The sequence below is a fragment of the Fistularia commersonii genome, chromosome 11, assembly GCF_037954325.1.
Source record: "Fistularia commersonii isolate RoL2024-O1a breed Wild chromosome 11, RoL_Fcom_v1.0, whole genome shotgun sequence".
NCBI lineage: Eukaryota > Metazoa > Chordata > Actinopteri > Syngnathiformes > Fistulariidae > Fistularia > Fistularia commersonii.
Genome location: NC_141294.1, coordinates 8,674,822 through 8,699,139, shown reverse-complemented (window position 1 = coordinate 8,699,139; position 24,318 = coordinate 8,674,822). Strand labels below are relative to the sequence as shown.

The window sequence follows — 24,318 nt, the reverse complement described above, 5'->3', positions numbered from 1 at the left end:
TCACTGTAGAATAGGAATAACTAAATGATAACTGTTTTCAACTGATTCATGATCAAAACAACTTATCCTGTACCCAGGGCCATGTGGGTGCTGGAGCCTGTCCCAGCTGTCATGGGGGGAAATCTTCTTCAAGACCTTCTTGCTGGGAAGCGGAAGTGCTAACCACTGTGCCACCATGCTACCTAATGTAATAAATCATTTACTGAAAAGTTCAATGAATGAATTAATCATCTATACTTATTCTGCACTCATGGTTGTGGAAGTGCTGGAACCTTTCCCAGGTGTCACTGGGCAAGGGGTTCACCCTGGCGGCAGTTGATCACGGGGCCACATACAGGACTGTCTCAGTAGATTAGAATATTGTGATAAAGTTCTTTAGCTTCTGTAATGCAATTAAAAAAGCAAAAATTACTTTTTCATGATATTCTAATATTTTGAGGTAGGATTTTTGAGTTTGCTTAAGATGTAAGCCATAATCAGCAATATTAAAATAATAAAAGGCTTGCAATATTTCAGTTGATTTGTAATGAATCCAGAATGTATGACATTTTATTTTTTGTAATTGCATTACAGAAGATAAAGAACTTTATCACAACATCCTAATTTTCTGAGACAGTCCTGTATAGAGACAAACAATCATTCACTTTCTCATTCATTCATCTGGGTCAATTTAAGGTCTCCAATCAATTGTCTTTCTGGATTGTGGAAGAAACCAAAGCCCCATGCAAACACGCGAGAAAATGCAAACTCCAATGGAAAAACCCTCTATGGGAATGATCCTTCTTGCTGCGAGGCAGAATCGCTAACCACTGTCTTGAAAACATAGAAAAAAATGTATAAATAGAACGTATACACTGTAAGGCACTTTGAAATGAAATAACATTCAAAGGCAAAATAACAATAATAAGTTGATATGAATGGGTTCCAAGTTAGCAAGTAATGTGGAAAACACCTTATAGCGTTTCACAGGCAAACATCAGGGAAGGGGGGAATTATTTTGATGGATTCTGACCCTCACGTCTTTCTTTACTTAGAGTTCTCGTCAAAGTCTTCTTCTCATGGCAACCTTACTTGATTTTCTTCCCTTGAAGACATTTCCTTCAACATTTTGCTTCAGTTCAAATGGACTGTGGGGAGTTTTCCCGAATTAACCATGACCTTGACAGATGTTTACTCAGACTACTCACACACACACAAACACACACACAAACACACACACAAACACACACACACACACATGCACGCACACTGTGACTGTCACGGTGAAGAGTGATTTCAGTTCAAGTGGGCTATGGCTGCATTTTGCAGGAGCATGACAGAAATGTTTAAGCAGGAGCTAGAAAGTCACCTGAGTTCAGGCACTTTATTGTTGCAGAAACAGTTCAGAAAGACTAACGTGGTACAGAGCATTTACTCTTTGGCTTTATTTCCATGGAGTTCAAGTGATCAGCATGAAGTAGATGCAGATCAGGGTTGTGTTCAGACAACCTCTTAAAACAAAAGAAAATGGTAATGAAGGGCATGTATCCTAAAAATCAATCAGCATAATTTAACTGCATTGTAGCCAAAATGCTACAAGAACACATTTCTTCAACATAGATCATTTTTTAATTATTTGCTCCCATAGTCACATTTATCATTCCCATCTCAATGTCTGAGAGGAAAACTTACAGCCTTTTTACTCATATTATTTTGAATATGAGTAGATATTAGTTAATCCTCTTTCTCAGGGGTGTCAAACTCATTTTGGTCTGGGTGCCACATACGGCCTGATTTGATGTCAAGGGGGCCGGAACAGTAAAATCATTACCTAGAAGTAACACTAAGTCTAAATGTTTCCTTTGTTTTAGTGTAAAGGAGGTAAACAGGTAAGTTATAAAAATCTTTATATGTAATGAACATTCCTCTAAAAAATACATAAGGAATTAATATTAAATATGAATATCTAAAAAGAATTGATGAATTGATCTGTTTTTTATAGAAATATGAAAAGAAAAGATTGTTTTAACAATGTCGCTACACATTTTTTTCATCAAAAAGTCATTTATTTTTCAAATTTTGAAGCAAAAATACATTGCAAAGTTACTTTTTCATATTTTCTATGCCCGTTTTTTTTTTTTAAACTCACTGTGTAAACCCCCCAGATGCATTTGAGAAAAAAACGCATGGTCTGCACTAATGCAAAGATTTGATTTCAGGCAGGGGGTCACAAAATATTGTTCTGAGGGCCACAATTGGCCGCTGGGGCCACTCCTCTTTAGTAATAACGCATATTTATGTTTTGTCTTCAGTTTCATATCAAATTAAACAGCCCGCTGAAGTTTTGTCATTATTTATGAAGAGTTGTCAAACACCAGTTGTTAACCTAAAAAACCCTGTAGTGACTCACAAATATTGGGGTTTATGTTGTTGCTTGTTTTCTGTGTGATTTTGGGAGTTGTTAGGAATTTTGTGGGTGTGGTTTGGGGTGCAATGAATTCCGTTTTTTATTTTTTTTACCTTGAGTTGAGCGGGAATAGTTAGTTGTATTGCAGGCTTGTATGTATTGCAGGCTTGTCTCATTAAACAGATGTTTTACCATCACATGGGTGTTTCCCTGAATAAAACGCTCCAATACATTGCCTAAATCCTACCGGTTGTATAAAGATGTTTTAAATGTGCTAAGAATAAATGTCGGGCGCTGCATTGAGAATAGAATAGAAGGCGCCTTTAATCGTCCCACAATGGGGAAATTTCAAGGTTAATTTATCATTAATCTCAGCTAGATGTAGCTTCAGTTGGATTTCAGTGCAGGGTGAGGCAGGATTCTCCTCTTTGAGACTGCGACTCTCACCGGAGGTACTTTGCTGGAATTTATTAAATGTGTGGGGTTGCTGGTTATTACCACACTTTTTTTTTTAATGGCACCTTATCTAATAGGAGAAATGTATAAACTGATTTATAAAAACTGAGAATAGGAAATAGCATCAACCAGGGTGCAGTTGTGCATGGTTCTTATGTGAGTCACGCTTATTTAGATGTTCCAGCAATTGACTGCATCTGTATCGTCCAGTCCTAAAGTTGCCTATGCTTTAAACAAAGTATGCATCAATTTGAAACGGCGTGGTGGAATCTATGATAACTGAGCAACTAACCTGGTCTTTGTTAACAAGAAAAAGCTTGCATCAGTTGCATAATATATTATCTGAACTCTAGCATTGGGGGATGAGTTCACCTTTTTTGACTTCAGAGAGACTTGGTTAAATCTTTTGCAAATCATAAATCCTCTTTTTTCATACATCCGCATGGGGCCTCCACCCACTTATAACAATTTTTAATGTGTGGACACCACAAAAATCACAAACACACCAACATTCAATATGCTTTTCAGTCAGCCATAACATTGCATATGTGTTTTTTTCCTTGGAACATGTTTCTGCCCTACTCCCTCACACACACACACACACACACACACACACACACACACACACACACACACACACACACACACACACACACACACACTTACACACACACACAGACACACACACATACACACACACGCACTTACACGAACACACACCCACCCTGATATAAGTCTCCTTTCTTCCTGTACCAATTTCATGCAGCGTTCATGGTCCACTACAGGTAAAGTAAGGATGCATGTGGTGATAGTGGTGGTTTGGGAGCTACAAAAAGAGATTACATTGAGTAATTTCTTTTTTGCTTATATCATGGTCTATTGGCTAATAGATTTGAGGACGTCATCATTTAAATCCAGTTCTAGTTCAATTTTTAATCATGTAATTTTAAGGATGGTGCAGCGGTTATTGCTTCTGCCTCACAGTGCGAAGAATCCTGGCTTGATTCCTACACAAGACTTTTCTGTGTGGAGTTTGTATGTTCTTCAGAGATGTGTGAATTAGAGAGTTAATGCCTGTTTGTCTCCATAATTTAGAGCCAACAGTTTTTTCTTTGCAAATTTAGTCTGTTTTTTAATAGCCAATAGACAGTGTTGGCTATTAAAAAGATAGTAATGATGTACTACTTAACAGACAATTTTTGGTCCCTGCTGTCATTCTGACATTGCACAAGTGTTTATTTTTTATTCACTTGTTTGCAAAATCCAAATTTCACTTTATTTGGTATCAGTACATGTTGTGTAGTATCATCTCAAATGTTTGCAATTTTTCTTGTTTAATTCACTGTCAAAACAAAGACTTTTGCAGAGAAATTCCAGATTACTTCTCACCTTAGCATCACGCCCCTAAAAATATAAAAGCCAAGCAAGAAACACTGATTTCATCCTTAATTTAACAATCACATCAATTTATCTCAAGTCTGCTGTGAACTGGGTGAATATTGATTTGACAAGACCATCAAAATATAGTGTGAAACATGTAAACGTGTAAATATTTTGATCAGCAGTGGAAACTTCAGCTGAAAGGTTGCATCCCAGAATCGGCAGTGCAAACCTGTTATTTTGTCTGGGGTTCAATTTATTGTGATGGTGCTGTTTTTGATAGCTTTTTGAACCAAATGGCCAAAACCTCAAATGTAAATGTACTGATATTCTGCACTAACAAGATAATTTCCCCATTGGTTTGAAGGAATTCTCTGTCTTGCTTGCTGAGAGCATGCTAACACAGTATTTGTCATTCATTTTTTTATTGTGCCATTTGTCTTTAAGGACTAGTAGAATTTGAATAGTAAATATGTTGGTAGACGGATGCAGGAATTGGAGCTGCCAGGCAGGAGATCTAGAGGACGAACAAAGAGAAGAATTACGGACATAGTGAGAGAGGATATGAAGGTAGTTGGTGTGAGAGAGGAGGATACAGAGGATAGGGTTAGATGGCAAAAGTTGATTCGTCGTGGCGACACGTGACGGGAAAAGCCGAAAGGAGAAGAAGAAGACTGATGGAATTTAAGATCCAGCTTTCTACATAGTCTTCATATCTTTGAATAAGGTGTAATCAACTGCTCCTTAGAATATTAAAAAATTCCAAGCAAAAATGCAAACTTCTTTCTCAGTGCAGGAAAGACAGAGTATCTTTGAAAAATTAATTTAACACAATTTTATATGGTTGAATTGAAATGAAAGTGTTTTTATCTATCATCAGCAAACCTCCTCATTAACCTCCTAATTAAATAAGTTAAGTATTAGAAAAAGTCCAGTGCATTGTGGATTTCCCGGGCAAAAAGCAGACTGCAGATTTTTGAATACAACAAACCTCTTGAAAATATAATTTAATTCAAACTTTAATACAAGGCATTCTTCGAGGAAATTTAAATGAAATCATGTCTATTTACCTCCCATATATTCTATTATGTTGTTGCGAAGGCTACAACAGTTTTCGGAGTCCAGTTGTGCTCAAGGCAGTCCTGTGTCTTTTTATATCGGGCATAAAGATATACCAATGCCATAACTTGAAATGTGATTCATCCCAACTGTACACGAAAATTAAACAATATCAACCTTTTAAATATTCCTGAAAATTCGTCCTCTTCTTGTACTCAATTTGTCATTACAAACAATTAGCCACAGTTCAAGCAGAAAAGAATTAGTTCCACTACCTCAGTGGTGGAACAAACTTCCAGAAGCAACAAGACTAGCATCATCTATCTCAACGTTCAAGAAACAGGTAAAAACTGTTCTCTTTCAGGACTTTTTACTGCGCTGATGCCCCAGATCAGGTTAGGCAGCAAGTTAGGCTATGAAGTGTGTGTGTGTGTGTGTGTGTGTGTGTGTATGTTTGTGTATGTCTTTGTCCAAAAAAACAACAACAAAAAACTCACTAACCCAAGCTTACTGTTCTGTATATTTCCTGTGCATCGTGTATTTGCAAGTGTATTTGCAGTCCCTATGTCCTCTATTGTAAGTCGCTTTGGATAAAAGTGTCTGACAAATGCAATGTAATATAATGTAATTAGCCGGAAAAAAAAGCAGAGACTACCCCTTTTTAGTAAGAAAAATCTGGAGTTTCCACCTTGATTCAGAAGATTCTTGACTGGGCTGTACATCTTTCTCTCAGGAATGGATGTAAAGCCGCTGCTGTTACTGGCTGCTGCTCTTTTGGCAGGTAAGACAGTAGGAGTTGAGCACTATAAATAGAAAGAAACACCAACTGTAAACAGTAAGTAATGAAACTCATCTCTCCTCCTCTCCAGTATGTCATGGGTGTATGACAGGAACTAATTTCCTCACAACGTTCCTTCCAAACTATGAGTCCGCAGGGGGAAAAACTCTCAGGGTAGTTCTGACCGCTCAGAGCTGCAAAGCTGATGTTCAAATAGAGGTGAGATATCTTGAAAATTGATTCCTTGCTAATTCCAACTTGCTCCGCCAGGAAAGTGACACCTTTATTCACATACAGAATGGCACACGTTTTGCATTTGAGTTGACTATTTCATCAAAACATTGAATTTTCGTACACCTCTTCAAATTAATTTCGTGCCAAAGTTACATTGTGCCTGTTGATAAACGCATATATTGCTTTTAAATGACCACATTCCTGCCCATTCAATCTAACACTTAAAAGAAAAGAGGAGGGATATCAGACTTATCACCTATTTACATAGAATAAAGTCTAATTTAAAAAAGCCAGAAAAACAACTTGGATTGGCAAATTTAAACTGAAAGAGTGCTCAAACATTTGCGAAGAATGTCTTCCTCTATCACTTTAAGAATTTCTGCATTGACAACATGCTCTCCTGTTTACTTAATGTATGTATTTGTTTCAAAGGTATACATAGATAACACTACATTTAATTCAGTTATTTACCATGTATCTGTTTGACACCTTTAATGGTCGAGTTTTTCTCAAGAGGAAAAAATAATGTCATGTTTTACTTTCCCAAAAAAACTCAAATGAAGCCATGAATGACAATATTTTGAAGATTTGCAAAAAAAAACACAAAATTCTTACTTGTGTCCCTGCAGAAAAGACCAAGACATGCAATCTACAAGTACTATGATAAAATAGTGAGGCTACGAAAAGTAATAAATTTTACATTTAGGTCGATTATCTGTTGAAGCTTCCAACTGAAGCTTCAGTTTCACTCACTTTGCATCCGCATGATTTTTATCTTTATCTTTGTTTTGACTCTGGCTCTGACCGCTTGACAAATCTGGGTATTTGTGATCTGCAGATAGCGTCAGTGGGATTCTCCCAAAAGTTAACCCTCTCCGCATATGAAAGCCGCTGGGTTTCCCTGCCTTCGGACGCTGATCTGAAGGAGATGTTCATCACAGAAAATTCAGCAGTTCGAATCTCCTCAAGCGCTGCCATTGCTGTGGTCTCTTTCAACAATCGCTACGCCACAGGAGACGGTGCGGTGGTAATGCCCACGGAGCAGCTGGGTACTGACTACATCGCGTATACACCGGCAGGAGGCTTAAATTACCTGGACAAGCTGGTGGCCATTGTAAATGGCAACAGCGAAAACCAGATAACCATCATACCTCATTCTGATGTACATCTGAGAGGTGGGACCCAGTGGTCGGGTGGGAAAGCAGAGCAAATTACCCTCAAACCTTATGCGTCCTACCTCATACGAAGTCATTCCACTTTAACTGGCTTGCGGATTAAGTCCACGAAACCCGTGGCTGTCCTGGCAGGCCACCAGTGTCTCACCATGAGTGTCAAATGCGAACACATTTATGAACAGATGCCCCCGATCACAAGGTTGGGCAAAAACTACATTATACCCTCAACTGCAAACTGCCAGGCTATAGACAACGCGATAATAGTGGCTGCCGAAGACAACACCGAGTTGATTCTTTACAGGGGCAAGACATCACAGAAACAGTTGAGTTCAATTTTAAGTTGTTCTTTGAATTATTTGACTCTGCTGAAGCTCAATAATGACGATCGAGCCTAGTGAAAAGCCTTGAAAATAAAGAAAACAGAGGTGGCAGATGGTTCTGTGCGACAAAGCCTTCAAGTTAAGCAGGGAAAAAAAAAATGTACTCTGGATTTTCAAAAAAAACTTCTTCAGATCTGAACAGGCCTCTCAGGAGATGATGCTTGAAATGTCCAGTGTAGAAGCCAAGATGTAATGTAAACCATTGCTAGATAGTTTTGCTCCTTACATATAGTCCTGAAATCAGTTATCTAACAAAACATCTTCTCCCCCCTCAAACAGGATACTATCGAGAGCTGGGGATTCCATTCGGGAAATCGTGCACAAGAACCGTCCACTTATTTTGAGAAGTGACAAGAAAGTAATGGCGTTCCTCCTTAGTAACAACAAACCAAAAGACCCATTTCTCTTAACAATTACGCCCACATGCCAAATGGCCAACGAGTGGGCAGTGGACACGGTGGGGGGGATCCCCTCGGCTCTGCTGGTTGTGTCGGAGAAGGAGGGCGCAGAAAGCGTGAGGTTGTGTTTCAAGGACGCGTGCTCAGTACCAAAATGGCAAATCCTTCAGTCAAATAATAAGTGGGTGTGGTCAAGTATCCAGGTGGGGACGGTGCAGAGGCATCTGAAAATTAAAGGCGACTCTCAAATGGCTGTCTACGTCTATGGTGGGAAATATCGAAATGCATATGGCACCACGGGAGTTTGCTCCAAAGGTACAGAAACAACACAAAAACACGTGCAATTTGATTGCGATATTTTCTTGTTAGCCTTTCACAAATGTGATGTCAACTCAGATCAGACTAAGCTGTGATGGAAATGACTTTTCTTTAACTTTTGTACGACTGTTCCCACCCGCATGTACACACATGGCAAATGTATTTATTTAAACTGTATATTCCAAAGACTAATGTACAGGAAAGCAATAGCTGAAAGGTTGGGACAGTTGAAAAGGAATAGTAAAAATTGATTGAAAAAATTCAAAACTAAACGATTTAAAGAAAAGTGAACCAAAATAAGATAAGATAAGAACAACTTTATTTATCCTGAAGGAAATTGTTGTGCCAGAGTTTCAAGCAAAAACATAACCATAATAGATAATAGTAGGAAGGAGGGAGAATAAGAAATACAATAAAATATAAATTGTCATGGTTAAGGCTATCAAGTGTTTTAAGGCCTTAAGTACAGAGATTTGAAGATTCCCTGCGGCTGAGGGAAGAAAAAATTGATTATTAATTATTATTAATGCATTTCAAAATATGTGAAAAATTGCACTTTGCATTCTCAAAACAGATTATCCTTTCACTTGCCTGCATAAATAATGCAGCTAAATATGTTCAGATAGCAAAAAGGAAGATCTGGATTTATTGCACCATTCGGGCTCAGACGGCTTTACCACAGCACATTTCAACCACAGTGACTTCACAGCGTGCCCTGATAAAATATTTGGGTGTCTTCCAGGTCCTGCTCCCCCAAAACCTCCTGCAGATCCCTGCGAAAATGTGCAATGCAGAGTAAAGGAACGCTGTGTAAATGGCGAGTGCATCCATGTGTCCACCGCAACCTGCCATGCACTCGGTGACCCCCATTACCTGACGTTTGACGGTCAGAATTATGACTTCCAGGTAGGGATTGGAAACAGCCGAAGTTCTGGCTCATATTTCTGACTTCTAGGAAAAACAGTGGCAGAGATTTAGTTTAGTTTGGACTTTACTTGGTATGGCATACAAACGAAAACCCTGCAGGTTTCATGACACAGGAAAACTGTTTATCAAGACAGTCAGTCACGTCTTATTTAATTTCAGGAAGCTGGATTTCTCCTTTGGTGTATAAAACTGGCTGGCGTGTAACTCACTCTATCATTTTTAACTGATGAGATAAACTTATTGGCAACAGTTCTACTAATTTTCTTTTTGGCATTGGATGGAACATTGTGTATTACAATTGTTGACTCTTTGATCGCCTGGCCCAACATAAACCCTCAGCTAAATTTAAGGAATAAGCTTCTCTTTGCAGATTTTTTTTGCACTTAAAAATAAACTGACTCATTCATGACGAAGAAAAGGGAGGGGGGGTATGGTAAGAAAAGCAAGTGACACATATTTTGGAACAGATTGGGTTGACAAGAACTCATAAACCAGATTATGGTGGGGAGGTCAGACAAAGAAGGATGGCAACAGTGAAGAATGGAACAAACGGGACAACTCTTTCAAAAAAGCAGGAAATAATCGCAGAAAATAGAACATATGTAAAACAAAGTTAGTGAATATGTGTGAAAACTCAAGAATACAGCAGTTGAAAAGTAAATAATTATAATAATTGCACATTGATAACATATTGTTATATGTTTTGTCCTATCAGCTTTTCCTGTCTTCACCTACTGCCTTTGTGAGCGGGAATATTCCATCCTAATGATTATGAGGGCTTTTGTTTCAGGGTTCCTGCACTTACATTATGGCAAAGGTTGTAAAACAGGCATCGGACCTTGTGCCTTTCACCGTGACGACCAAGAATAATCATCGAGGTAACAAATGGGTTTCCTATGTGAGGACAGTGTCGATCAGTGTTTATGAGCAGACCATCGTCATGGGCAGATACAGAGGACAGGTGGAGGTAAGTTGTCTTCTTATCTTAATAGTTTCATATGAATTTAATCATCTCTGTTGTCATAGGCAGTGAAAAATAACCATGGAATAATAATTTCATTTTAAGAAAAACAATTATTTATTGAAAATACATTTTTCTTTAGAACAAACCAAAATTCAATTATTGTTATGTGCTAATGGGATCCATAAAGAATGTTTGAATTTGTTTCTCCATCTACAGTAAAGGCTTATTATTTCCCTCCTAGCTTTATAAGAATAATGTTTGTTTTGCAAAACATGATTCTTGTTATAACAGTGACAGGTATAAGGGGCAGGCCTGCATCATATCTACTGAAACACACAATGTGCTCTCCATGTTCCAAATGGACCCATACATAAATACATGTATATATAATTAAATGTCTCCCTTTCCATAGGTCTTGAACTGGTATAACAAATGATTTAAAAGATCATGTTTGTTTGATCAGAATTTCAAGTAATGCACTTAAATCTGAATTAAAATGATTCAGGGGACTTTTCCGATTTTAGCCTAATGGCAGGGATTATCTGGATAACGAAGTTTCTCTGCACATGACATCATCTTTTGACTCACTAACTCCGCATCAATAAATCAAAAGCATCTCCTTCTACCACATTTGTTGGTAATGGTGGATATTTTGATAAGGTTTTGCAAAAATTCAATGTTAACTCATGCAATTTAGTCATTACTTGCCATTAGTTTCTTTTGGCAGCCTCCTCTGTGAGTGGATGCGTACCACCTTTTCCACGAGGACGGGATGATAATTTACAGGCTTTACAATATGCATGGTTTCATTTTTGTAAAAATACAAAACACTGAATTTAATGACATTCATACAAGCAGCAGATAGTTACCTTGTAGCCTAGTTTCTAATCTCCTAATATCAGATCCACAATGCTTTATCTACAGCAGGGGTCCCCAAACTTTTTCCTGCAAGGGCCAAATAATTATTCCCTTCTCTGACGGGGGCCGGGCCAGTTTGTAACATTAAGCGTGACGATTGCAGATGTGTCTAAACTTAAATATTTATTGTTTTCCAGAAAGCCACATATAACCAAAAATTAACCCTGATTGGGATCTTGAAAATAAATAATACTATTTATGAAATAAATGATAACCAAATACCCTTTTCAAGTTTTTCACAAATATTCTCCCCACTCGTAGTCCCTTTGAGACTTTGGTTCCTCAGACATTTCAAAGTTAGCGCTAAATCCACGAATAAAAATTAGCAGCTGCGCTGTGTCCTGCACATCCGTGGTCTCATCCAGTGCTAATGAAAAAAAGTCAAATTCTTTCGTCTTCTGCTGCAGCTGGGCATATACATTACCCCCGATTTCTTTAACGTGTCTTGTGATTATAGTCGCCGACAGACTCACAACTGTGTCTCGGGACACACTTTCTCCGCGACAGCATTCAAACATTTCTTGACAAATTCTCCATCAGTGAAAGGTTTACCGCTGCTCGCTATCAGTTCATTAACCCGAAAGCTCGCTAGAACAGAGGACCGGCTCAGCTGAGCTTGGCGTACAAATGTACTTCTCTGAGCTAATAGTCCACTTTTTAGATTTGAGAGTCTGTCTAATCGCATTTTGTCTTGCAAGCTATCGTGCTTGTCTTTCTGATTGGATTCATAGTGTCGACGGAGATTGTATTCTTTGAACAAAAGAATAATCGTTTGTCCACTGCAGGTTTAATACCCTGCATCATAATGCTGGTATTGTTCAGGGGCCGGGCAAAATGTGGAAGCGGGCCGTATCCGGCCCCCGGGCCGTAGTTTTGGGACCACTGAGCTACAGATTAGCTCTACAAAAACATCAACAACAGTTGTACAACTAACACACGTCCCCCACACACTGATGATATAGACTTCCATGGAATCAATAAAATTTAAATGCCTGTACTGTGTATATGAGAAGTTAAAGACATGATTTGATTAAATAGTTAGTTGTTGAATGACTCTTTTATTCCATCAGGTGAATGGAGAACTGCAGTACTTGCCGGTTAAGCTGTTGGATGGAAAGATCAGGGTGCATCAGATTGGAACTTTTGCTGTCCTCAGCACCGACTTCAGCCTAACGGTCAAATATGACTGGAACACAAAGCTTTACGTCACCGTACCATCCTCATACTATCAACAACTCGGAGGTCTCTGTGGAAACTACAATGGAGACAGGGCAGATGACGTGCCAGCAGGTGACAAAGTTCACCTTCATGTACTACATAGATGTGATACATTATAAGATATCCTGACAGGTATATTTGGCTCGTCTTACCAGCTCAGGCATTACACAATTGGTCCGTATGTTGGTCAATATCCCCCCTCTCCAAATACTAACTTAACAACCATTGCTTTATGCATAAATCAATAAAAGGTGTAATTAACCATTCACAATTACAACTATTTTTAGGGCATTTTAAGAACATTTTGTCGTTAAAGTAACTGAACAAAATTCAAGGTCTTTCAAAAATTCAAGAGGATATGTTTTTAAGATTTTATTGTCATTTATTTTATTTGATTTTTTTTTTTGTTTATGCTCTGGTGTTTGTTTTTCTATAAAGCTCATTGTTAATTCTCAGTTGAAATCTTAGGTTCTTCAGAAAGGAAGGCCTGAATTGGCTGAATTGTAGTAATATTGTATCTTGTGCTTATAATAGCAATTTCTAAAATGTCAATAAGGTAATGAATTTGAAAAGGCAAATGAAGACTCTAGCAAATGTTGAAATTAAAAAAATCAAATTTGTTATCTTAAATTCTGTGCTCAGCTAGAAATCCCCTGATAAGTTCCTTCTTAACCAAGTAGTTCAGTGCTGCTACTTTATTTAAACAGTCGGCTTGTCCTTGGCTCTTGCAGGCAAACACATTGAGGGTGTCCTGGAGATGATCAAAGAATGGAAAGTGAAAGATTCTGACCTGTTCTGTCATGATAACTGTGCCGGAAGCTGTCCGTCATGTAAAATGGAGCAGCAGGACTACTTTCGCCAGCCAGAACGATGTGGGATATTGGCACTTCCAGATGGGCCATTTTCCTCCTGCCACAAGAAAATCAACCCCACATTGTATCTGGAAAACTGCATCTATGATGTCTGTATCAATAAAGGTGAGCAAAAGATTTAATAACATCTGGATTTTAGTTCATGTTGGTCACTTAATTGAGGCACTTAAAAAGAAACAGACACATGCCTGAATATGATCTTGTAAACAGAATTTCCACTGTGACCTCAGTGATATTGAGGGGCAATATTGACATTGATTTTCAATACCTTATTTCTTTAAATGTTAAAGCTCAATATTGTCATACACTGGTATCACAGATCTGATGACACAGTGTTTTTCAAAAATAACAATGTCTTCACTTGTTCGTGTGTTCTTCCAGGTGCAAAATCCATTCTTTGTGATAGCCTGAAGAGTTACAGTGACTCATGCCAATCTGAGGGAGTGAAGGTCGACCCCAAATGGAGGATGATCACCGGTTGTCGTGAGTATCTCGACCAAAAATACCCTTTGTACCATTGTTTTAAACAGTCAAAGGCAAAAACTACAATTTCTAACAACACAGCGAACCATCGGTATGGTGCGACAGAAATATTAATGGAAGTGGGTGTTTAGACTTGTAGCCTGGTTCCAGCTATATCTGCAGAAATAGCTGCAGCCAGGCTCTGAAATCACTGAAATCACAGTAGCAGAGCACCAATAGTGGTGTAGAGATTTTACCCACAGGGACCAGATGCACAAAGACTGCATGGAAAAGTGAAAAAAATAATAAATCAGGTTGTTTTCTGCATACAAATTAATATTTTAGGTGCAGTGAGTGTGTGTCTCCATAAATCTGTTTCTTCACTTGATCATATAGAAAACAGCTTGGAAGTAGAAAAGTGTGTGGTATTAAAATTGTTTGTAAAATCGGTATAGAAGTCAATTGAATTTCTGTCAACTGCACGCTTGTATTAAATAAGAATAACTTTATTTATTCCGAGGGAAATTGTCACGTCAGAGTTACAAATATAAAATAACAATACTAAATAATAGTAGAAAATTGTATAAGCAGTAAAAAAAAAAAAAAAAAAAAAAAAAAAAGTAAAAAAAAAGTAATGACCAGTAAATTAAAACTGATATTATTCAATAATTCTGATGATAATCACCCCTCCCTACTAATCTCTTTCAGCCCTTCCCTGTCCGGCCGGTAGCCATTATGAAGCGTGTGGTCCATCCTGCGCCCCCTCCTGCCTGGCCCCAGATCAGTCTGATCTGTGCAAGGCTTCCTGTGTGGAGGGATGTCAGTGTGACAAAGGGCTGGTTCTTAGTGGAGACAGGTAACACAGCATAGCATGGCTACATCAATACGTCAATGTTCAGCAGCTGAATAGCGTCACAGACACTCACACACTTTGGACACTGTGACTCTGAAAATGTGCACTTTCATTAGATAGTCTTTGCTATGTACCCCTGCCCCATTATTTCAATTTTGCAGCATTTTTACACAACACTGACTGTTATCATGCTCCTAAAATGCAGGAACTAACAAGGTTTCAGTATTTTATTTCACACACATATAAAACACACACACACACACAAACGATGTAAATACAAACTGGTTAAAATAAAATAAAATAAAAGCTCCCGGTAACTGCCGACTGTACCACCCAAGGGTCTGGTATAAAAGGCAAAGACCGCTCTAGGTTTTTTTGCAGCTATAAGCCAGTTTCACTGTGTGTTCTAGAGTATCATTATTACAAAGCAAAATAGAACTGATCATCAGCAAAATAAATCCGAGGTGGCCCTGTTACATGAATTGTTGATGGATTTGAACTTAAACTTGCAAGTTATATAATTACTTCCCTCTTACTTCCCTGTAAGCGGTTTCACAGGTGTTTCTGTCGATCATTTCTGATTCTTAACCTCTGATTCTGATTAAGCTGCTAAGCTTGCATAACAAGTAAACAAAGTTTTAATCTAACAAATTTCCAACAGATTTTGGTGGGCATTGAGTCATCTGTGTTGTCTTGGTGCACGTTCTAATATGATTGCTTTCCTTTTAAATGCGCATCAGCCACAAAACATGCACAGAGAGACGTATACAACAATCTAAAGAAAGAAATTTCATATTTATTCTCTCTTTGTTTGTGTCTGCAGATGTGTTCCCCTGTCGAATTGTGGGTGTCAATATAATTTGAAATATTACCAACCAGGCTCTACTTTCTGGGGGGACAACGCTTGTACCAACTGGTGTAATTGTGCTAATGGAAAAGCCCAGGTATTTTGTTTTTTTGTGTGTCTCACTCTGTTGTTGCCAGTAGCAAACAATGTCATAGTGAGGATTGTTAATCGTGTATTCTTCTGTGACGTCTCTTCTTTTTCTGTTAACCTGTCCTGCTCAAGTGTAAATCAGTTTCCTGCAAAAAGACCGAGCAGTGCAGCGTGAAAAACGGCGTCAGGGGATGCCACCCGGTGTCCTACTCAACATGCAAGGGCACCGGAGACCCACATTACCTGACCTTTGACAACCAGCGATTTGACTTCCAAGGAACCTGCACCTATGTTCTGTCTAAGTCCGTCAAGGGCAATGACCTGGAGCCATTCGAGGTGCTGGTCCAGAATGAAAATAGGGGACGCAACACAGCTGTGTCCTACACTAAGGCAGTTTCCATTTCTGTGTTCAACACAGTAATCAGTATGAGCCGTGCCGAACCTGGGAAAGTATTGGTAAGATCGGTGTTCAACACCTATATTCTCTCTTCGCTAAATGACCACTCTATTACAAGAAGCAGACTCTTTTCACATAGTTTATTCAGTCCTATGTGAGATCACAGAAAACATTGTTTTCTGTGATCAATCTTAGATCTTAGATCAACATTTGTCAGACATCTTTACACAAAATGTCATATTTCATTCAAGTAATGGCAATATCCAACATGTATACTCAAGCAAAACAAATAAATTACTGTAATATGTAGAAGTTGTACTGTGAAACTGCTAAATACGTCCTGAATATTACCAGATCAGTTGTCTAGAAAATAAGAAATTTAGATATTGGTCAGGGAGAACATTTTTTTTAAAAATCAACAAATGAACGTGAAATTCAGAAGACTTGTATAGTATAAAACATTCCCCTCTTTTATAATTATTTATTGTGGCAATTTTAGGGGATTTTAAAGATTTTTTGAGAGCCATTTTTCATTAACAAGCAATTGAATAAAAGTTAAATCACTTTAGAAACGTTTTAACATTTCTTCTAATATATATAATTTCATGGTATTTATCAAACTTCCTTTTCTTTTTTTTCGGAACCAACATCATTTTTACTGTTCCTATGATTCAATCCCATAAATTTGGCATATTACCGTATATAATACTGATATCTAATGTATGCTGGATAACAGTAATCATGTGGCTGGTAATTTATTATAAACACACATAACAAGCTCTCTAAATATAGCTTACATATGTAAAATATTATGATACTTTTACTATTTATCACCAAACAGGCAGATTTTCATATATGAAAACAAGACAATGAAATGATTAAATTAGTGTCTCAAGCAAACAGAAGTTGATTCAACTGTAGAATCACTAATACATCTTGTTTCCCAGGTAAATGGTAAATCGGTCAACCTGCCCGCCATCATGTTGGATCGCAAGCTTACCATATTCCGGCAGGGCTATTTCTGCATCGTGAAAACAAATTTCGGTTTGAGATTCAGATTCAACTGGAATGCCTATGTCAGCCTGACTCTGCCAAGTTCATATTCTGGTGCGACATCAGGTAAGGTGTCAACACATTAAATTTGAAGTTGCTGTATTATCTTGTTGTAAGATTTTCTGAAGTAATCAAGTATTAAAACATCATGGTAACACTGTCATTATAAATCATGCGTGCGCTACCTACCAGACTGAGTCATTTCCTGTATTCCATATGGGCGTGTGACAAAATTCATCCTTAAAAATTCTCATTTCTGCTTGATGGTTCCCTGGCTGTCCAATCCCATTCAGCCATGATCTAAAGTCTAGTATAAATTGGTACCTAATATCGACTAAGTTCTGATCCAACTTTTATTTCTGACACAAACACTCTATTTATAGTACACTGCTCAAAAAAATAAAGGGAACACTTAAAAAACACATCCTAGCTCTAAATGAATGAAATATTCTTATGAAATACTTTGCTCTTTACACAGTTGAATGTGCTGACAACAAAATCACACAAAAATGATCAATGGAAATCAATTGTATCAACCCATAGAGGTCTGGATTAGGAATCACACTCAAAATTAAAGTGTAAAAACAAACTCCAGGCTGATCCAACTTTGATGTAATGTCCTTAAAACAAGTCAAAATGAATCTGTATTGCTTCCTGAGTGGACACTATGATTTCACAGAATTGTGATTGACTTGGAGTTACATTGTGTTGTTTAAGTGTTCCCTTTATTTTTTTGAGCAGTATATATACAATAATAAGAACTCGATGGTATAATAACTTGTGTGACGGTTGTTGCCTTTTTCTCTTTTTCAGGCTTATGTGGAAATTATAATGGGAAACCCAATGATGATTTCAAAAAACCCGATGGCGTCATTGTCAGCCAGGTCAACATTTTCGGACATAGCTGGAAGGTGTGTATCATCCGAGACTGGAAATCTTCCATCTATCTATCCATCCATCTTCTACTGCTTATCCGAGATCGGTTGCCGAGGGCAGCAGCCGAAGCCACTTGGCCCAGCTCCTCTGGGGGAAACCCAAAGCGTTCCCAGGCCAGCCTATAGTCTCTCCGGCATGTTCTTGCGCCCCTAAAGTCCCCGCTTGAGAGGAAACATTCAATGCTCTTAGAGCCGGCTTCTGTAACTGCTGATCAGACCACACAGGTCCACCGCTCACTCCAGCCACCACCCTACTTACATTGCACCCAACCTCTGTGGCTCCTCTCATTGGATAGGGACATCTTAAATAGTCTTAAACCTAAAACATGCATTTTCCAAACCTGAAATAAAAGGCTAGGTTGCAATGTGGGCTGATAGGTAAGAATCTAATAAATAAATATTTAACACACACACACACACACACACACACACACACACACCACACACACACACGATATGTAATCATTTTTGAAGCTCTGTTCAGCTGCTCTCTTTCTCTGTTGTTCCTTCAATTTTGGCTCTTTTTCTGGATTTTCAAACAGGTACTACAGACATACACTGCAAGCCTTTTTTTGGTAGAAAAAGTTTTATTCAAAAGCAGGTAAACATCTGTGTCATATGTTAGGGATTTAAATCTTGATCAATGGCCTTTTGTCTGGAAAATTTTAAAATAGCCCGAATGACATCTAGAGTCAGGCGGAATAAATAAACATATATGTTTATAAATATAAACATATATTTCGCAAGTGAATATAAACTTTCAATGTGCAGACCATAAAAGTTGACAATGTTTAGGTTGAAATGAATGGAGTTAAATTTGAACCTGCAGATTCTCAGTCCTTCATGTTCAACAGCTTCACCTATCCTAATTTGAAAATCAACTAATATAAAATGCACTAAATCATATAATTAGATCAATCATTTTCAATGTAATGATGCTTGTTAAAGCCATACTTTAAAACTGTAGGTATAAGATAATTCCATCAATTCTAAATGAAAGCCAATCATTTATTAAGCGTCTTCTCGTTCAGATATCCTGCGGCTTTGGATTGTTTCGGTTATACATATTTTGTTACTGAATGCAGGTGGGAGGAAGCCCTGGCTGCACGAGTGACTGCGCTGGTGGTAAATGTCCCGAGTGTGAACCTGCGCTACTTCTCCGTTACCAGCAGGAATCCTACTGCGGTATCATCGCCGACAAGGCTGGTCCTTTTAGGTAAAAGCTCATGTTTCTTTGCCGATCTTCAGTTATGGAATACGGTATTGCTGAAATCTAAAGGATCAGTGTGAAAAAGATTCAGATGGTAATCAATTCCTCACATTCTGCACAAACAAATATTTGGGCAATCAGTAAGGGATTAGAGTCAAGTTTCTTCCCCTTGTAGTCATTTGTTAGGATAAAATTGTTCCCAATGCAGGAATGTCAAATAAGACAATAGGAGTTTGTACACACTGCCTGACAAAAACAAAAACAACATTTTCCAGCGTGAACCCTGCCTCTCGCCCAATGACAGCAAGGGATAGGATCCAGCATCCCCAGTGATCCTGGAGTGCAGGATAAGCGATAAAGACAATGAATGGACAAATGAGTCGACAACAACAATCGTAATGACAACAATACCTCACTTTGCGTCACATTGAAGCATTCAAAGATTGTGGCGGTACCTTAGTCGGTCAGGCAACCTTTGTACCTACACTTTAAAAATTGAATTCCGCAAGCCCAGAGATGACACCTCCGTCGCTAGGCAGGCTGACTTCTGGTTCGGCTCACGGCTAACCCGCTAACCCAAATAAGATTAGAAATCTAAAACTCTCGACTCTTACCCTCTCCCAATTGACCATTCACTCAAATTGAATGTCACCTCTTTCCCTCTCGCTGTCTCTCTGTTCGTGCAGAGACTGTCACAGCAAACTGGACCTCAACGGCTTCCTCAAAGATTGCGTCTTTGACATGTGCATGTACAAAGGCCATGCATCAGCCCTTTGCGGCAGTCTGACAGATTTCAGCACCGCTTGTCAGGATGCAGGAGCAAAAGTGGATCCTTGGAGGACAGACCAGTTTTGCCGTAAGACATTTGACTGTCATTAAAATGTATATATAATGTGACCCCTCGGCCTCCAGTTCATTGCTGTGAATGGCCCATCATTTAAGTTACCCCTTAACATAATAAATGATCATTTAATTTTGTACTTGTATTAGTTTGTAGGTATTGTGTTCTGCTGGAGTCTTGAGCAAGCCTTAAACAATACTGTATCCGAAAAATATTATAAGTTATTCCTTTTTACGCATAACTAGTTAAAAAATTATGCACACTAATGGTGGAAATGTTTACATCTCCCGCTGCCAGCTCCATCTTGTGGTGCCAACAGTCACTATGAGTTGTGCGCTGCCCCTTGCCAAATGACCTGCAGTGGTTTGGCTCCCCCTGAGGATTGCGATGAGGATGTCCCCTGCGTGGAAGGCTGTGTGTGTGACGAAGGCTACATGCTTAGTCATGAAAAGTGTGTTCCTGTAGCAGAATGTGGCTGTGTGCACGAAGGACTGTATTATCAGTTCGGACAGGTATCTATACAAACAGAGAGAGTAAATGTACTTCTTCTACTTGAACTATTCATGCGATTGCCACTTACTGCATGTGCTGTTCCCTCCTCACAGGTGTTTTACCCCGGAACATCGTGTGACACTCAGTGCACCTGTACAGACAGCGGAGTTGCTCAGTGCAATCTTAAATTCAAGTGTTCAGATAATGAGGAGTGTATTGTCGAAAACGGCGAGGCCACCTGTTCACCCAAAAGTTTTGGTTCCTGTTCCCTCTACGGCGTGCGAAGTCTTCGAACCTTTGATGGAAAGGTAAAGCGCTTTGTTTTTCCTTTGTGTGCAAGGTCAACCGACACGTTTTAATTACTAAATTAACTTAGAAAACGCACACTATTCCCGTCTCTCTGCTTTTTCCATTAAAAAAATTATTCTCACATGTAGTTCGTTAACTGTTTGCAAACCTTCGCCCCTCAGCATCCTTGTTTGATACCAAACTGATGTCTTTTATTGTTATAGAGATAGCACATCACCTTCCACAGGACAGACTTGATGTAAACAAATGACTTTAAAAAATGCAAATATAGCTGTGCACCGTTCCAACCCAATATTTATTTGTGATATGAATATGCACCATTGATGTGTGAAACAGTCCAAATTAAAAATCTTGTATGAATGAACACTTAATTAAGTAAATTAATTAATTAAAATAATTTAATTTAGATAAGTTCCCCCAAATTGGAGCCTGGCTTACTGAACATGTTATAGTTTTACTAGTTAAATTTCCTGAATGCAATACCAGTCCGAAAAATCAGAGATTACTTGAAAAGGAACCGGATGCCATTTAAGGGGCAAATAAACTTGTGGTCTGAGATTGGTGGTGCAGGGACAAAAAAAGTAAATATTTATTACATGATATCCTGATCACGTTATCTATCCACAGATAGAGACCTTATTGGATGTGAAAATTATCCAAAAACCCTTTACACTTTTTAATATAATTTCCTTTCCTGTATTTACCCACTGAGACTATACATTACTTTTCTGCAATAGAAATTCAACCTCCTACATTTTGTTTCATTCTCGTTGAAGGAAAAACAGAACATTTTAAAAAAACTGCAAGAAAATGTAATTGGTGTCTCTTGGCCCTTATATCATTTTCAGCCTATATTCAATAGACTCTTCCTAGTAGTTTTTGTCTGAGGGGACGGAGAAAACTTGTTGTGTATAAACTATGAATGCTTAAACAGGTACGCATCATTTCAATTCTCTTTATCTGATGTAAGGGTTAATGCAGCCTGACCCCTCTCTCCATGCTCCAGGAAAATTCTCTGTGGGGAGACTGTTTGTTCAAGCTCTCCGAGGTGGCGGACGGGGAAGGTCGGATGGAAGAATTTTCCGTGTTCGTACAGCAACAGACCAACAAAGCTGGAAGTGTCTCCCGCCGCGTGCTGCTCAGACTCTATGAAATTGAGATCACCCTGGAGTCTGGGGTCATTTGGCAGATCAAGGTATGAATATTATGTTGGTGATACATACTGGGTGTAAAACTGGTTATTTAGGTTAGGTAGTAATATTACTGAATATTATACTTTTAACTGTCAAATATCATTTAACAGTTTTTGGAATAATGACCTCCCACACTAGATATAATATGTACAGATAGAGGAGAAGAGTTTTGAGCGACTCAAAACATCATGGGAGCCATGTGGCAGCATAACTCAGACTCAAAGCTACAACTGCAGAATTACAAAAAAAAAATTCAACTTTTGATAGTGTTGTAGTTGGTACTAAAGACCAAATAATTCAACAACCAACTGTGGGCAGTGATCAAGGGGTGGGCGTTGAGTCCTTTTTTAAATGATTCATGGTGACTTTTAATTGATAGCAAGTGGAAGTATATTCAACAATCGCAGGTGCATTGCATATTTTTCAGCATAACTATGAGTGTGTGTGTGTGTGTGTGTGTGTGTGTGTGTGTGTGTGTGTGTGTGTGTGTGTGTCTCAGGTCGATGATATCCGAGTCTTCCTTCCTGCATCACTGGCTGGTGGAAAGGTGCAAGCTTATCAAAATGGCATCAGCATAGTCATAACAGCTGATTTCGATCTGAAGCTGACCTATGACACAGTGGCGGGTATCATCCTACAAATCCCATCCACCTATCGGGGCTTACCGGATGGACTTTGTGGCAACTATAATGGCGAGAAATCTGACGACCCAGAATTAGGTGATGATCAGCAGTCAGACCTCTCAGGCTGGGTTGTTGAAGAGGAGGATGTTCCCTGCGACACCAGCTGTAAGGGCTCTTCCTGCTCCAAGCCTTCAAAGGATAAAGATCCTGATGCTATAAAGGCCTGCAATATAATCAGGGATACTCATGGGCCGTTTGCAGGATGCCATGCTACGATCTCCCCTTCACCCAGCTTTGATGCTTGTGTTAAGTAAGTAAATGTGTTCTGCACTGTCAGACTGAAGCTTGACATCTAAAAGTTCTGACTTTAGTTTGCAACCTTCCAAAAACTTCTGTACTTTTCCCATGACTTTTGATGCTCATGTTATATACATCTAATGTTTACTTTTTATGATCTATGTGGCTGAAGTGTTTGGGTGGCAGACGGTAATTCAAAAAGCAGGACAGGTCATTGCCAGGTTTTAATGCAAGGGGGTTCAGTGGATTGACATAATTTATGTACATCAAATTTTCTTTTAAACTTTCTTGGCCTTGACTTGAAATAGCACACAGCTTCGAGTCACCCAGGAATTACTGAGCTAAATGGCGCACATGAAACAAAACGAATATAGAAAAAAGAGATTTTTTCCACCTTTTATATTCCTGCAATGCCAAAAAACCCTTGTATATCTATTTTCCCAGTACCTGGTGCCGTTATATTCAAACCTGACCATTTGTGTTCCCGCCAACTAATATTTAATTTGTTTAAAGGGAGATGTCCAACCACAAAGATAGTCAGGATGTTCTGTGCCGTCACATTCAGACCTACGTCGCTGCCTGTCAGCTTGCCGGTGCCAAAATTAACCAGTGGAGGAGAGGAGACTTCTGTCGTAAGTTCAGCTGCTGTAGCTTGTGGCCTCATGTTATCTCTCTATTTTTTTCAGTCAAAAGTTGCAGAGAAATATTATAACTGCGACCACTTTGTTGAACCTGTTGTGTTCTGAGAATAAGCTACTTATAATCTAAACAGTTGATTTGGGATTTAATATAAATTGTAGATCACCCACTCTTCCGCAACCATCAGTGAAATTATGACGTGACATGGCAGTCAACCAATATGTCTGCAAGTTAATATTTGATATCATATAAGTTAATATTTCAGACAACCATAACTGTATTAAATGTTATCGAACAATTCAGCTCAATAATCTAAAATCCATTGTAGGTTTTTAGGATCTACATTGACATGGCAGTCAACCAATATGTCTGCAAGTTAATATTTCATATTATATAAGTTAATATTTCAGACAACCATAACTGTATTAAATGTTATCGAACAATTCAGCTCAATAATCTAGAATCCATTATAGCTTTTTAGTATCTGCATTGTCTTCTTATAAATGATCATATTATTATAAATAGAAGGTGCTTGCAATTTCTAAAAATGACAACTTGTTAAACTGTCTGTCATTTCAAGGGAAAAAACAACCAAAAAAAAACCCTCCCCGATA

The 24,318-nt window shown here is 38.5% G+C and overlaps 1 protein-coding gene across 1 annotated transcript in view; it reads left to right on the top strand.

The window, feature by feature from the left end:
• The first annotated feature begins 5,928 nt into the window (after positions 1-5,928).
• LOC147229398 (IgGFc-binding protein-like) overlaps positions 5,929-24,318 on the top strand; it is a 28,710-nt gene continuing 10,320 nt past the window's right edge. The window contains exons 1-21 of the mRNA XM_086154848.1: positions 5,929-6,062; positions 6,151-6,278; positions 7,132-7,790; positions 8,128-8,561; positions 9,307-9,470; positions 10,282-10,458; positions 12,444-12,663; positions 13,323-13,568; positions 13,845-13,946; positions 14,634-14,781; positions 15,602-15,722; positions 15,848-16,171; positions 17,060-17,231; positions 17,979-18,076; positions 19,186-19,316; positions 19,997-20,166; positions 20,449-20,663; positions 20,757-20,951; positions 21,959-22,147; positions 22,645-23,078; positions 23,579-23,697. Coding sequence (XP_086010974.1) covers positions 6,017-6,062; positions 6,151-6,278; positions 7,132-7,790; positions 8,128-8,561; positions 9,307-9,470; positions 10,282-10,458; positions 12,444-12,663; positions 13,323-13,568; positions 13,845-13,946; positions 14,634-14,781; positions 15,602-15,722; positions 15,848-16,171; positions 17,060-17,231; positions 17,979-18,076; positions 19,186-19,316; positions 19,997-20,166; positions 20,449-20,663; positions 20,757-20,951; positions 21,959-22,147; positions 22,645-23,078; positions 23,579-23,697 — 4,492 coding nt within the window. The 5' untranslated portion in view covers positions 5,929-6,016. The remainder of the gene's footprint in view (positions 6,063-6,150; positions 6,279-7,131; positions 7,791-8,127; positions 8,562-9,306; positions 9,471-10,281; positions 10,459-12,443; positions 12,664-13,322; positions 13,569-13,844; positions 13,947-14,633; positions 14,782-15,601; positions 15,723-15,847; positions 16,172-17,059; positions 17,232-17,978; positions 18,077-19,185; positions 19,317-19,996; positions 20,167-20,448; positions 20,664-20,756; positions 20,952-21,958; positions 22,148-22,644; positions 23,079-23,578; positions 23,698-24,318) is intronic.